Source organism: Pristis pectinata, chromosome 13 (genome assembly GCF_009764475.1).
Source record: "Pristis pectinata isolate sPriPec2 chromosome 13, sPriPec2.1.pri, whole genome shotgun sequence".
NCBI lineage: Eukaryota > Metazoa > Chordata > Chondrichthyes > Rhinopristiformes > Pristidae > Pristis > Pristis pectinata.
In genome coordinates this window covers 36,961,581-36,973,665 of record NC_067417.1, presented here as the reverse complement: position 1 = coordinate 36,973,665, position 12,085 = coordinate 36,961,581, and the positions used below count along the sequence as shown (strand labels likewise).

The following is a 12,085-nucleotide window of genomic DNA, read 5'->3' as shown; positions in this document are numbered from 1 at the left end:
CTTCGTTTCTCCTCACATTTACATTCTCTGCATGCACGTCTGCTCCTGGGTTCTTCTTCATTGTCCTCTGTACCTCTCTGCCCATTCACCTCCCTCCTGTTCACATCTCCCCCTTTTCACTTCCCCATCTCACGTCTTCCTGGACTCCTCCTGCTCACACCTCCTTCCATGCACCTCTCCCCCCTCATGCAGTTCGGCTCCCTTTGTTCCTCTCTGCCTCTCATTCACCTGCCCACATATTAATACCTGGGTACTTCAGAGGAATATGTTAGTGCCTGTGGATATTATAAGATTGTAAAAAAAGAGTTTTTTCTGAGTAACTACTTATAATAAAACTTCTGCAGAAAATACCTATCATAAAACTTGTGGAAAAATAGAAGCAGACATAGGCCATTTGGAACTTTGAGCCTGCTCGTCCATTCAATATGATCATTGCTGATGTTCTATCTCAGTATCACTTTCCTGCTCTCCCATTTCACCTTGATACCTTTTGTGTCCAGAAATCTCTCAATCTCCTTCTCAATTATATTTAACAACTCACTCAGCCTCCACATCTTCTGTGGTAAAGAATTCACAGGTTCATCACCCTCTGAGTGAAGAAATCGCTCCTCTTCTCATTCCTAAAATAACTTACTTCATATCCTGAGCCTGTGACCTTTGACTCTAGGCTTCCGAACCAGGGGAAATATCATCCCTGCATCCAGCCTGTTGAGCCTTTTCAGAATTTTGAATGTTTCAATAAGGTATCCTCTCATGTAATTTTAATTTACTTTAAGCAGTCTGGAAAGACCTCTTGTCCTATATATATGCATATATCACCTAAAATGGATTGAGTTATTTGCTCTGTCTGCCTGGTCATCTCTCCCATTGACAGAGCTCAGTACAGAGAGTGCTTTTTTGGAAGTCTGGTGTCAGGCATATTAAATGATTACTAAGCTTAATTAGGACCTTAGTGCTGGCCTGGGAGAGGACACTAACATTGGTTCATGAATCATTCCAGGGAGCTTGAAAGATTTTGCAAAGGCAGTGTTGGTGTTATTTTTCCAATATCTTGATGTGCCTGCTGTAGGTAGTGCTGGTCTCAGAAACATATAGGAGAGCAGGGGTCACTTGTAGATCACGAGTTTTGTGCCAGGTGGGAGGTTTTGATCATCACGCACGCTTTTCCTCAATTGACCAAAGGTTACGTTGGGACATTGAAGAGAATGGTGAACTTCATCATCAAACTCTGCCTTTGCAAAGTGGTGTCTCCTAAGAAATGAGAAGTGGTTCATCTTTTCCTCAGTCTTAGCATGTGAACTTTATTGTCAGAGGGCAGTTTGGTAGAGGGCCTTTGTCTTGCGGATGTTGCGTGTAAGGCCCATCCACACATATGCTTCAGTGAACAATCTATTTTGAACTTTGTCATGGGAAGAGATCTTCAGGCAGCCAAAGGAAAAGAATTACAACATTCCCCACTGGCTCCTGGGAATCTCTGGCCATGATGGCTAAAGTACAGAAGGAAAATGTGGGATGCAGTTGAGAAAATTGAGCATGGGGAGCAGAGGGTAGCCTTGTAAAGTCACAAACATCCACTGCCCTATGTATGGAAGAATCTGTAGTTCCCCACAGTGGCCTCACTGATCTCTTCAGAACCCTCAAAAAACCCAGAGAGGCAGCATATCATCTTCAATCTCAAGGGACTACCTGAAGAAGTAGTTTAAGTTATTGGGGTTGACGCACAATAATCTTTGAAGGTAGCAGGACAGGTTGTGAAAGCTGTTAAGCGGCAGTTAGGATCCATGACTAAAAAGGGGAATGGAGTGCAAAGAAAAGGCCTTTTGTTAAATCTTAGCTTGCTTTTGAATATTGTGTCCAATTCTGTGGAAATATGTCAAATGTTTTGAGAATGCTCAGAAGAGGTTAATAGAACTATCCCAAGAATGAGACTTTGGTTGTATAGAGGTTGTGGAAAAACTGTAACTAGTAACTAGTTTATACCAGCAGATAAGTTTAAGAGGAATTTTGGCATAACGTACAAAATCATGAAAGGTTTTGATGGAGTGAATAGGGGAATACTGTTTCCAGAGGCAGAAGGATCAGCAACAGGAGGATGCCAAGTTCAAAATGATTGGGAAAAGAAACAGAAGTGGCAAGAACAGACATTATTTAGCACTGTGTGGAATGCACTGACAGAGAGGACAGCAGATTCATTGGGAACATGTTGAAGGGAACTGGGTGATTACTTGAAGTGAATAAAATATAAGGCTACCTGGAAAGAACAGGGGAAATTCGACTCATTGAATAGCTCTACCAAAGAGGGGATGTAGATTAGGAAAACTCACTAATACACTTGAGCTATTGAGAGGGTTTGATGCATCAGTAAAGCCATTTTTTAAAAAACTTCATTATATTTTGACTTTTTTTAAGAAGCAATCTGCTCATCCTGTGCGTAGCTTTCTTAAAAAAGCTTGGGTTCCTACAGATCAGTGGAAACCAGTCTGTCTACTACCTCAGTTGTCATCTTCACTGTTGCACGGTTATGGGCTTACATTATGTTATTGTAACTACTGAGTAAAGAAATGTGTTAAGTAAACCATTTTTACTTGTCACATGGCATCATTCACTGGTTCACTCTGCTCTATGTCGACTCAGTGTCACTGAACAGAGCACATGGCATGAAGCCCTGGGTGACAAACGAAATGTAACACTGACAGAGGTAAAGTGAGTGAAGAGGAAAAATATGCACGTTCGTGTGTATTGCAAGTGCAGAATTAAAAAAAACAACCCAGGCTTGTGGTGAGTGTTTGTGTCTGTGGGTAAAGAACGAACGTCTGTGACCCCTGCACAATCTCAGCCCACAGCGGAAACTGCTGGCATTGTAGGAGAGTTCAGAAATTGAAACAAAAACATGAGCAGAGGTTTAGCTACATCCATTTGTCAAGAACAACTTTTCAACCACTGGGAAATAAGTGTGGCTGAAGGTAAAAGTCCTGACACACTCTTTGCAAATTTCAGTAGACACCTTGAGTAATGGTTGAATCACCAGGTCCATAGACATATATTCCAAAGCCTGAGGCAACAAGGACATGAGTCTCTCGATACTTCATTTACGTGGGTGGGAAATACAGCCAGTGATTTAAATATAAGGAAATGAATGAAAGGTGATTGGACCAACTCATTTGGGCTCAGCATACCAGATGTGCATAGGGCTTTGATGGGACACAGGATTCAGCAGTGTGAGAGGCTGCATGGTGACCAGAAATGGCTGAATAGTCAAAGAGCTAACCCCAGATCAGACCTGGAAAGAAAACAGTTGGTCAGCAGAAACCGTAACAAAAGTCAGGCTAAAAGATGTCCATGCAGCAAATGGTGACAGCTACATGAACTCAGAGAGAAAAAATGTGCCCTAGATTTATATGCAGACCTGACAGACTGGTGGATGCCCTACCCTGAAGGAATCCCATAGTTTGTTGTGATAGGCCAGAGGCAAGCCAGAACGGGCCATGGTCATGTACTAGTCAGGAAGTGACTGACACAGTCGTTGCAACCATATTAAATCAGCGATATTAGTGACCCGACTGCACTGGTAGGAAATTTAAATTACTTTCACCCCTGGGCAGGTGCTGAAGGTATGATGCCAATAGTTGAGCAGTTGAAATTGGGCATGCCAGAACTGGAAAAGCAAATAGATCTTGAGCATTCATAGGTCTGGAAAGGTGACTAAGAGAGAGAAGGCAAGACCATAGAGGGACTGGGAAATAAGGATGAGAATTTGAAACGAAGGCATTTATCAGAAGCCAGTGCGGGATGATTCAGGACCTGAACAACAGAAGTTTGGATAACATAAGGTTTGCAGGTAGCGGCAGATGGAAGGATGTCTGGCTGTGTACTGGAGTAGACAAATCTGGATCTAACCAGCTGAGCAAAGTTTCTGCAGCAGAACAGCTAATGTGGGAGCTGGGTCAGGTGATGTTACTGAAGTATAAGTAGATGGTTTTAGAAATGGTGTAGATATGTGGACATTTGGGAACACAATCACCTACAAATTCTCCTTAAAGTCAGACACTTCCCTGAAGTAGGTCTACAAAGCTGTTCCTTCATATTCGGTAAGCCCAAACCCTGGAAATACCTCCCCAACAACATCATGGAAATACCTCATCAGAGGGAGTGCAGGTGTTCAAGACACCAACACCTTCTGAAGGGCCATTAGGGCTGGTCAATAATTGCTGGTCCTGCCAGTGGGGCAACATCTTTTTAAAATTATTTTCTTAACAAAAAACAGTGCTGGACCAGTGCATTTCAAATGAGATGCGGGGTTACACTGTGGTATGCCAATTTAAACGTGTGAGTACATGTGCTTTCCTTTCACCATGGGAAACTTGGACAGAAAGGGGAATGTAAGGTAGCATTGTGTAACCTTAAAGAACAAAGCTCCGCTGATGGTGCCTGATACAGAAGAACACCTTTGATTTGAAGGTTGTGATGAAGCTGATTAATAACTGATAAAGAATGCCTGCAACCAGCAATGAAAGGCAGTAAAATACAGCAGCTTATTTTTAGAAGGTGAATGAGAACAAATTACTGATAAAAAAATTAAGAGGCAGATAATTTTATCTGATTAATCTGATAAGAGCTTGATGTACTTTTCCAACCATTACATTTAGTATAAATTTGCAGAGAAAGCAGCTTTTTGTGGAAAGGGGACCGGAGGCATTCAAGAGAGATCTAAAACCTCACCTCTTGACCTCACTGGAATGGTGAGGTTGCAGGTTGAAGTCAACCAGGGGATATTTGCAAGAAAGGATTCTAATGGACACAGTGAGTGGGTGTGCCCAATTAGCATTGATCCTGATAGCACTCCAATGTGGGTGCTCTCTACCTGATTAGCATTGCCAACGTGTGTGCTCTCTACTCCCAATTAGCACTGCCAGTGGTTTTATGAAAGGGGAATTGACAAATCTACTCAAGTTTTTTCAGGATGTACCTTGTGGGATGGACCAGTAGATGTGATGTATTTGAATTTTCAGGTCTTTGATAAGATCCCACATAAACTAAGACACATGGGATGAGGGCTAATATGCTGTCATGGATTGAAAATTGATTGACAATAAGAAAACAGAGAATAAGAAGAAATTGTTTTTTTCTCGGGTGGCAGGCAGTGACTGGTGGGGAATCTTGAGGATTAGTGCTTGGGCCCAGCTGTTCAGAATATGTATCAATGATTTGGATGAGGGAACTGAATGTAATATTTCTATATTTGCTGACAACATGAAACTAAGCGGGACTGTGAGTTGTAACGAGGATGCAGAGAAGCTTCAAAGTGATTTAGACAGGCTGTGAGTGGGCTCATAGATGGCAGACGCAGTATAATGTGGATAAGTGTGAAGTTATCTATGTTGATAGGAAAAACAGGAAGGTAGAGAGTTAGTTAATGGCGATGGATTGGGAAACGCTGATTCACAAAGGCACCTGGCTGCCCTTGTATACCAGTCACAGAAAACAAACATGCAGGTGAAACAAGCAATTGAATTGGCCTCCATTGCAAAAGGTTTTGAGTGCAAGGGCCAGGATGTTGTGCTATGTTATATAGGGCCTCAGTGAGGCCACACCTGGACTATTATGTGCAGTTTTGGTCTCCTTACCTAAGAAAGGATATACCGACCATGATGTGCAATGAAGGATCACCAAACTGATTCCTCGGATGGTGATACTGTTGCAAGAGTAGAGATTGGGTTAACCAGGACTTAGTCCCTAGAGTTTAGAAGAATGGGCAAGGATCTCATCGAAATGAACAAAATTCTGACAGCGTTTGGGAGGCTGGATGCAGTGAGGAGAATTCCCCTGGGTGGGCTGAGATGGGATGAGGGGAGATCTAAAACCAGAAGTCAGAGTCTCAGGATCTGGCGTAAGACATTTAGGAATGAGATGAGAAGAAATGAGAGAGTGAATTGTGGGATTCTCCTCCATAGAGGGCCATGGAAGCCAAGACACTGAAAATGTATGAGGAGGAGATGGATTTCTCGACACAAAAGGCATAAAGAGATTTGGGGAGGGAGCAGGAATAAAGCACTGAGATAGAAGATCAGCCATGACCATAATGAATGGTGGAACAGGCTCAAAGGGCTAAGTGGCCTACTCCTGCTCATATTTCCTATGTTTCTTTGTTTCTACCCAATTAATCCCAGTGTATGTGTCCTTTACCCGATAAACACTGCCAGCATGCGCACTGTCTGCCACATGGTGTTATGAAGTATTCTTTTGCTTGCATTAGCTTTGTGTGGACAAATAAAGCTAACCACCTTAACCACTATGCAGTCAGGTTGAATCAATAACTCTCTCAAAAAAGTTTACATCCATTATTGACTGCCATAGAAATGATACTGGGCATCTGACCACTGTATTGTGGTTGAAGCTAGCAATCTTAGCTTTTCAACTCCAACCAATGTACTGACTTCAACACAAATGGTCATTTTCTACAAATAAGCAGATCACCAAGCACTGAAAGAGAACCTGAGAAATTGCCAAACTTTCCAGGTACTCCTGCTTGACATTTACTTTTGCTTGTCCTGCCTCTTAAGAAAGCACATCAGGTTATTGATCCATTGGCCTGCAGTCTGTTTTCTGATTGATGGCCCTGGTGATCTCAACACTTGATGGGGACCTTAGTCTTTACTGCATTAAGTGCACTCAACTGTTTCTTAATGTGATATGGAGTGAATTGAATTGGTTGAAATGTTCATCTCTAATGTTGAGAACTCAGGAGAAACAGAATTATTCCAGGCCACATCTGGTTGCAGATTGCCTTGTTAGTCAGCAGCACCATAGCGCCCACTTCTGAGCTCCTCCAGCTGTTGTGAACTTGTCTTATTTGGTAATGGTGCAAATGTGACACAACATGGTGGAAGGCAACAGGACCGTACAGTTGTCAGTCGCACCATGTTGGTTTGGACAGATGCATCTGTGGCCATCAGATTGGTGAGGGCAACATCAAGTACAGTTTCCCTCATGGTACCTTTTTTATTACTTGTTCCAGGCCCTGTCTGCCGGTTATATCCTACAAGGCTTAGTAGAAATAGTCAATAAAGATTTACAGACTCACTCCGGGTGATGAATGTTGAAGTCACCTGTGCTACTTGAATGCCTTTCCAAAGTGGTGTTGAAGGTGGAACATGGACTCAGCAGCTGAAGAAGGGCGGTGCCTTCCATGTTCATGTCTGATGTAATGCAAAATGACTTCATTGGGTCCAGAATCAATGCTTTGGCTTCTCTCCTGACTACATAGTACTGTGTTGCCACCTGTAATGGCCCTGGCTTGCCTTTGAGATGCAACATACATAGTGATGGTGATGAAGGAATCAGTGGTGTTAGTTGAATGGTATGATTCTGTGAGTATGACTATGTCTGGCTAGCGCTTGACTATTTACGGGACAGCTGACCACATTTAGGAAAGAGTCTCAACGGTGAGTGAGAAAGACTTTGCAACTTGAGAAGGCTGAATTTGTCTTTGATGCTGTTGAAGGCAGTACATGGGGTGGCTGGCTCAGTCTGTTCTTGTCATTGTCTTCATTAGCAGTTTGAGTGGCTTTGGTAAATTATTTCTAAAGGAAGTTAACAGTCAACCACATTGTCACAAACATGACAGGGTGCAGGCAGCAATTTCCTTCGCCACTCAAGAATTGAGCAGATTATTAATCAGTCTGGTACTTTGTCATGATTGGCACTATTTTTGAACTTCTGGATTTATTTGATTAACTGAATTCATGATCCTCAGCTGATGTGGAAGGATTTATGCATGTATTTTAACCTCATTAGTCCAGAACTCTGGACTACCAGAAACAATATCACTATGCTTTTATGACCACATGGGCAGTCTGTTGGCTTGTTCTTGTTGGTAAAAGCCGCTTTCACAGTTAATTTATAGACAGAGTGTGTGAGCTGATACGCTGGTGAGTTGACAGTTGTGCAAATGTTTACCTTGTTTATCAATGATGAAGAAACATTCAACTCTTGCTTAATTTCCTTTTGTTGATCTGCTGGCTTGAGTATCTCAGCTGCTCCCCTCACACTCCCTTCTGGACTTTATTTACTTGGCAAGTTAGGGGATGGGGATTTGGCTCTTTCTTTTTAGAAGGCAAAATGTTTGTGGTCTTTAGGAGGACTAGGTAATGAGGAACCATCGCACAAGTTTGCCTTGCGCTCCAACGAGTTGGACGATTGAGGAATGCTAAGATTGAAATGGATAAAATATTAAAAGGACTTCATAGGGTGGTTGTGGAGAAATTATTTCATCTGCTGGGGGAAACAAAGAACCAGAGACAAAATGAAAAAAAAGATCTGGGTTACTCAGTGTTGAAATCAAGGGTGACTTTTCCATAAAAGTTTGTGGGAATCAGGAATTCTCTTTTCCCAAAAGGCTAACGATTAAGGACCAAGGCAGCAGAATCTCTGGAATCCTCCTCCTCAGAGAATGGTGGAGACTAGATCATTGGGGGTACTTAAAGAGGAGATAAATATGTTTGTGAAAGATCAGAGTATTGAGGGCTATTGGGAACTGGCACAGAGGAGGAGTTGAGGCCTGGGGTAGATCAGCTGCTATCATATTGAATGGCCTGCTCCTGCTTCTATTTTCTTGTGTTCTTGTATTCAAGACTGGTAGATTTTTATTACACAGTGGTATCAAAAGATATGGAGAAGGTGTGGTTGAAGTGCCAATTAATCATGGTTAAACTGAAAGATACAGCAGGCTCCAAGGCCTAAACTGCTTACTCATAGTCCTTCATTTCAAGTTTTTGAATCATAATGAGGTCCGTTGGAGCACTCCTCTCATTAGCCTGGCTGATATCACCAAAGGCAGAGCAAACCAAACAATAAAAGCTGTGACTTCTCTGCTCTGCATTGTTTAAGTCAAGTGCTGGATGAATTTCCATGAGTGGAGCTGAGAGCCAGAATTCTCAAGCTGGTGTGGTTGAGTAGGTAATTGGTAAGTTAATTGGCAATTGGTTTATTATTGTCATGTGTACCAAGATATAGTGAAAATCTTCTGCTTGCGTGCCATCCAGACAAATCATTCTATACGTAAATACATCAAGGTAGTAAAAAGGAAAACAGAATGAGGAATGTAGTGTTACAGTTACAGAGAAGGTGCAGTGCAGGTAGACAAATAAAGTGCAAGGGCCACAATGAGGTAGGTTAGGAGATCAAGATCTCATCTCTTAGTGTATGAGAGGTTTGTTCAAGAGTATCATAACAGTGGAATAAAAGCTGCTCTTGAGCCTGGTGGTACATGCTTTCAAGCTTTTGTATCTTCTGCCCAATGGAAGGGGGGAGAAGAGAGAATGACTGAGGTGGCAGGGGTCCTTTATTATGTTGGCTGCTTTTCCGAGGCAGCGTGAAGTCCAGACAGAGTCAATGGAGGGTAGTCTGGGTTTCATGATAGTCCAATAAGATGCCTTCTATGGTTTCCACATTATTGCTCAACATCCTAGAAAGAGGATGTAGCAGATCCTCCTGCAAAAGGACCTAACTTTTATAAAAATGCCATCCAGAGAGAGATAACATGTAGAATGCCACATAAAGGATTCCTCATTACATTTATCAGTTTCAATCTTTTCATCATGCCTTATCAAAAATAGTTCCAGCAATTATGTAAAGAGGATTCTGCATGTTGTCTTAAGATGTTATGCTTAGTTAGGTTGATTCACTATCACTTTTCACTTTGGACTTTGCATGATTCCGTTTAAATCAGGAAGTTGCTTCAACAAAGTAACTACTTATTTAGATTAGAGGAGAACTTCAGTCAGTAAGGATGGATTTGAGTGACACTGAGATGGATCACTCACCAGTAGTGAAAAATGCAGTGGTTGGCATCATCTTGAGCTTGGCTTCCCTCCTTGGAATCCCAGGAAACATACTGGTTATCTGGATCATAGTCTTCAACATGCAGAAGCAGAGATCGCCCACCGTTGTGCTAATTTTGAACTTGGCAGTAGCTGATGTCTTGGTTCTGATCACCTTGCCTCTGTGGATCTACACTTTTGTGCATGGTTGGCCATTTGGACGGGCGTTTTGTAAAATCCTGACCTTCATCATCCACTGCAACATGTATGTAAGCATCTTCCTCATCACAGTGATGAGTGGAGAGCGCTTTCTGGCAGTTATTTACCCATTTACCTCGCAGCGATGGCGCAAGATCATGGTGGTGCGTGTGATGGTGCTACTTGTCTGGGTCTTGGCTTTTCTCTTTGCGATTCCAGTGCTGATGTACCAGGAACTCGACAGTGATGAAAATGGTCGACCTCAATGCTTGTATGTGAATTTTGGCTCCGACGACGAGGAAATTTTGTGCGTAATGATACAATTCATAGTTGCTTTTGTAATTCCCTTTTCGATGATGTCTGTTTTCTACATTTGCATTGGTAGGAAATTAAAAGGCATGACTTTTCAAAGACATACCAGAACTGGGACGGTAATTGTAACTGTGGTGATTGTATTTTTCATTTGCTGGATGCCTTACCATGCTGTCAACCTGGTTTCAGTCATAGCACTGATGACTAAGACTAATGAAGCTATTTCCAACACGTTAAATAATATCTATAATTATGGCATCCTAGTTGCTGGAGCTTTAGTTTTTTTCAACAGCTGTGCCAATCCTATTATTTATGCACTTGCTGCACGGAATATCCGAAATGGCTTTCAAGTGTCAGCCTTTGGCAAGTTTTTTGACCAGATGACACATTCTCTTAAAGAAGAATCCAAGAAGGAAAGCAAGGGTTCATCAAAACAAGAATTGAGCTTTACTTTGGAAGACTGCCATTCTCTCCAGAACAGCTAAACTGGTTTTCAACAAACTACAAACTGGTAAAAGTTTCAATATGCTCAGTATCCTCTCATTTACCCTTTCCTGCCTTGCTTTGCGACTACCCACCATGTAATAAATGGAGTGGGCTTCTGGGGAGATATGGGCTCCTGTGTGGGTGTAAGACTGCATGGAGCAAGTGCAAAACAGAACTACTCATGTTGCTGGTGAGTTTTTGTCTTGTCTGGCATTCATTTCACAGACTTTTTCCTGGTGTGCCATTTGACAGTTCTGCAAATTAAATCTAGCAAGCATGGAGCCCTCACTGCTCTGGGAACTGAGGGGTCAATTTTATTTTGATGTACTTTATTTCACTTATAGTTCTCATAATGGTGCTTGTGTTCAGCTCTGCTGATGGAGAGATATTGAAGTAAAATTAATTGCTCCTCTGAAAATAGCAACAAAGGTGAGACACATGAGGATTCCAGAACCTCATGGGATTCTGGCCTTGAATACCATTCACTTAAAGAAAATGTACATCTCTCAAGAACAAGACCTGGCAAATGCAAGATCTTACGAAAATCTGGAAGATATCAAAATGTACGAATGTGAAACTAAATTCAACTTCTGGACCCACGAGCAGCAATTGACAAAGTGGCCAGAGAGATGCAGAGGAGGAAGGGTGGAACCACTGAGAAGGGACACATCACCATTTGTTCATTGTACCCTTTGACAAACATGTTATGGATGAAGCAAATCTGGTTGAATTTCATCGATGGGTACCGGGTTTGAAAACGATCATGATATAAGGCTAAATTTGGACAAGAATAATGATTTCAAAAAAGGAGAGGAAAATTGGGGAAAGTTGGGCCCATTCATGATTCCCAAAATTTGTTTGAAGGCATTGTTGCTGCCGAGCATGAAGAAGCTACAGAGGAAGCCTCAACGGAGAGCCCCAGATGCAGACTGAGGTGACTGACCAAGTGACATCCAAGGGAAGCACAAATGGGACTTTGTTCTTACCAGCTGTCCAAAAGACTGAGACGACCCGTGATGTGGTTAATTTTGCAATCTTGTCTAGTGTATGTTATGTTCTCCTTTTTAAAGGAGGTGAACAGGGTAGCGTGTTTAACATTGGCTGTAAAAGGAAACTGTAGCTTTCAGTCTGCGATCTCATTAAGTAATTGTCATGTAGTTGACTGTTCTCTGTGTTGCAGCAATGACTTGCTAAGGCAGAAGCTATTGGAATAAACCATTATGCCATGTTGAAGTTGCTGAGTCCGTTCAGTTCCTCACTCACAAGGTTTC

At 42.1% G+C, this 12,085-nt stretch overlaps 1 protein-coding gene across 1 annotated transcript in view; it reads left to right on the top strand.

Moving 5' to 3' along the window:
• LOC127577480 (uncharacterized) overlaps positions 1-12,024 on the top strand; it is a 52,075-nt gene extending 40,051 nt beyond the window's left edge. The window contains exon 3 of the mRNA XM_052028705.1: positions 9,761-12,024. Coding sequence (XP_051884665.1) covers positions 9,761-10,813 — 1,053 coding nt within the window. The 3' untranslated portion in view covers positions 10,814-12,024. The remainder of the gene's footprint in view (positions 1-9,760) is intronic.
• Positions 12,025-12,085: the final 61 nt, after the last annotated feature.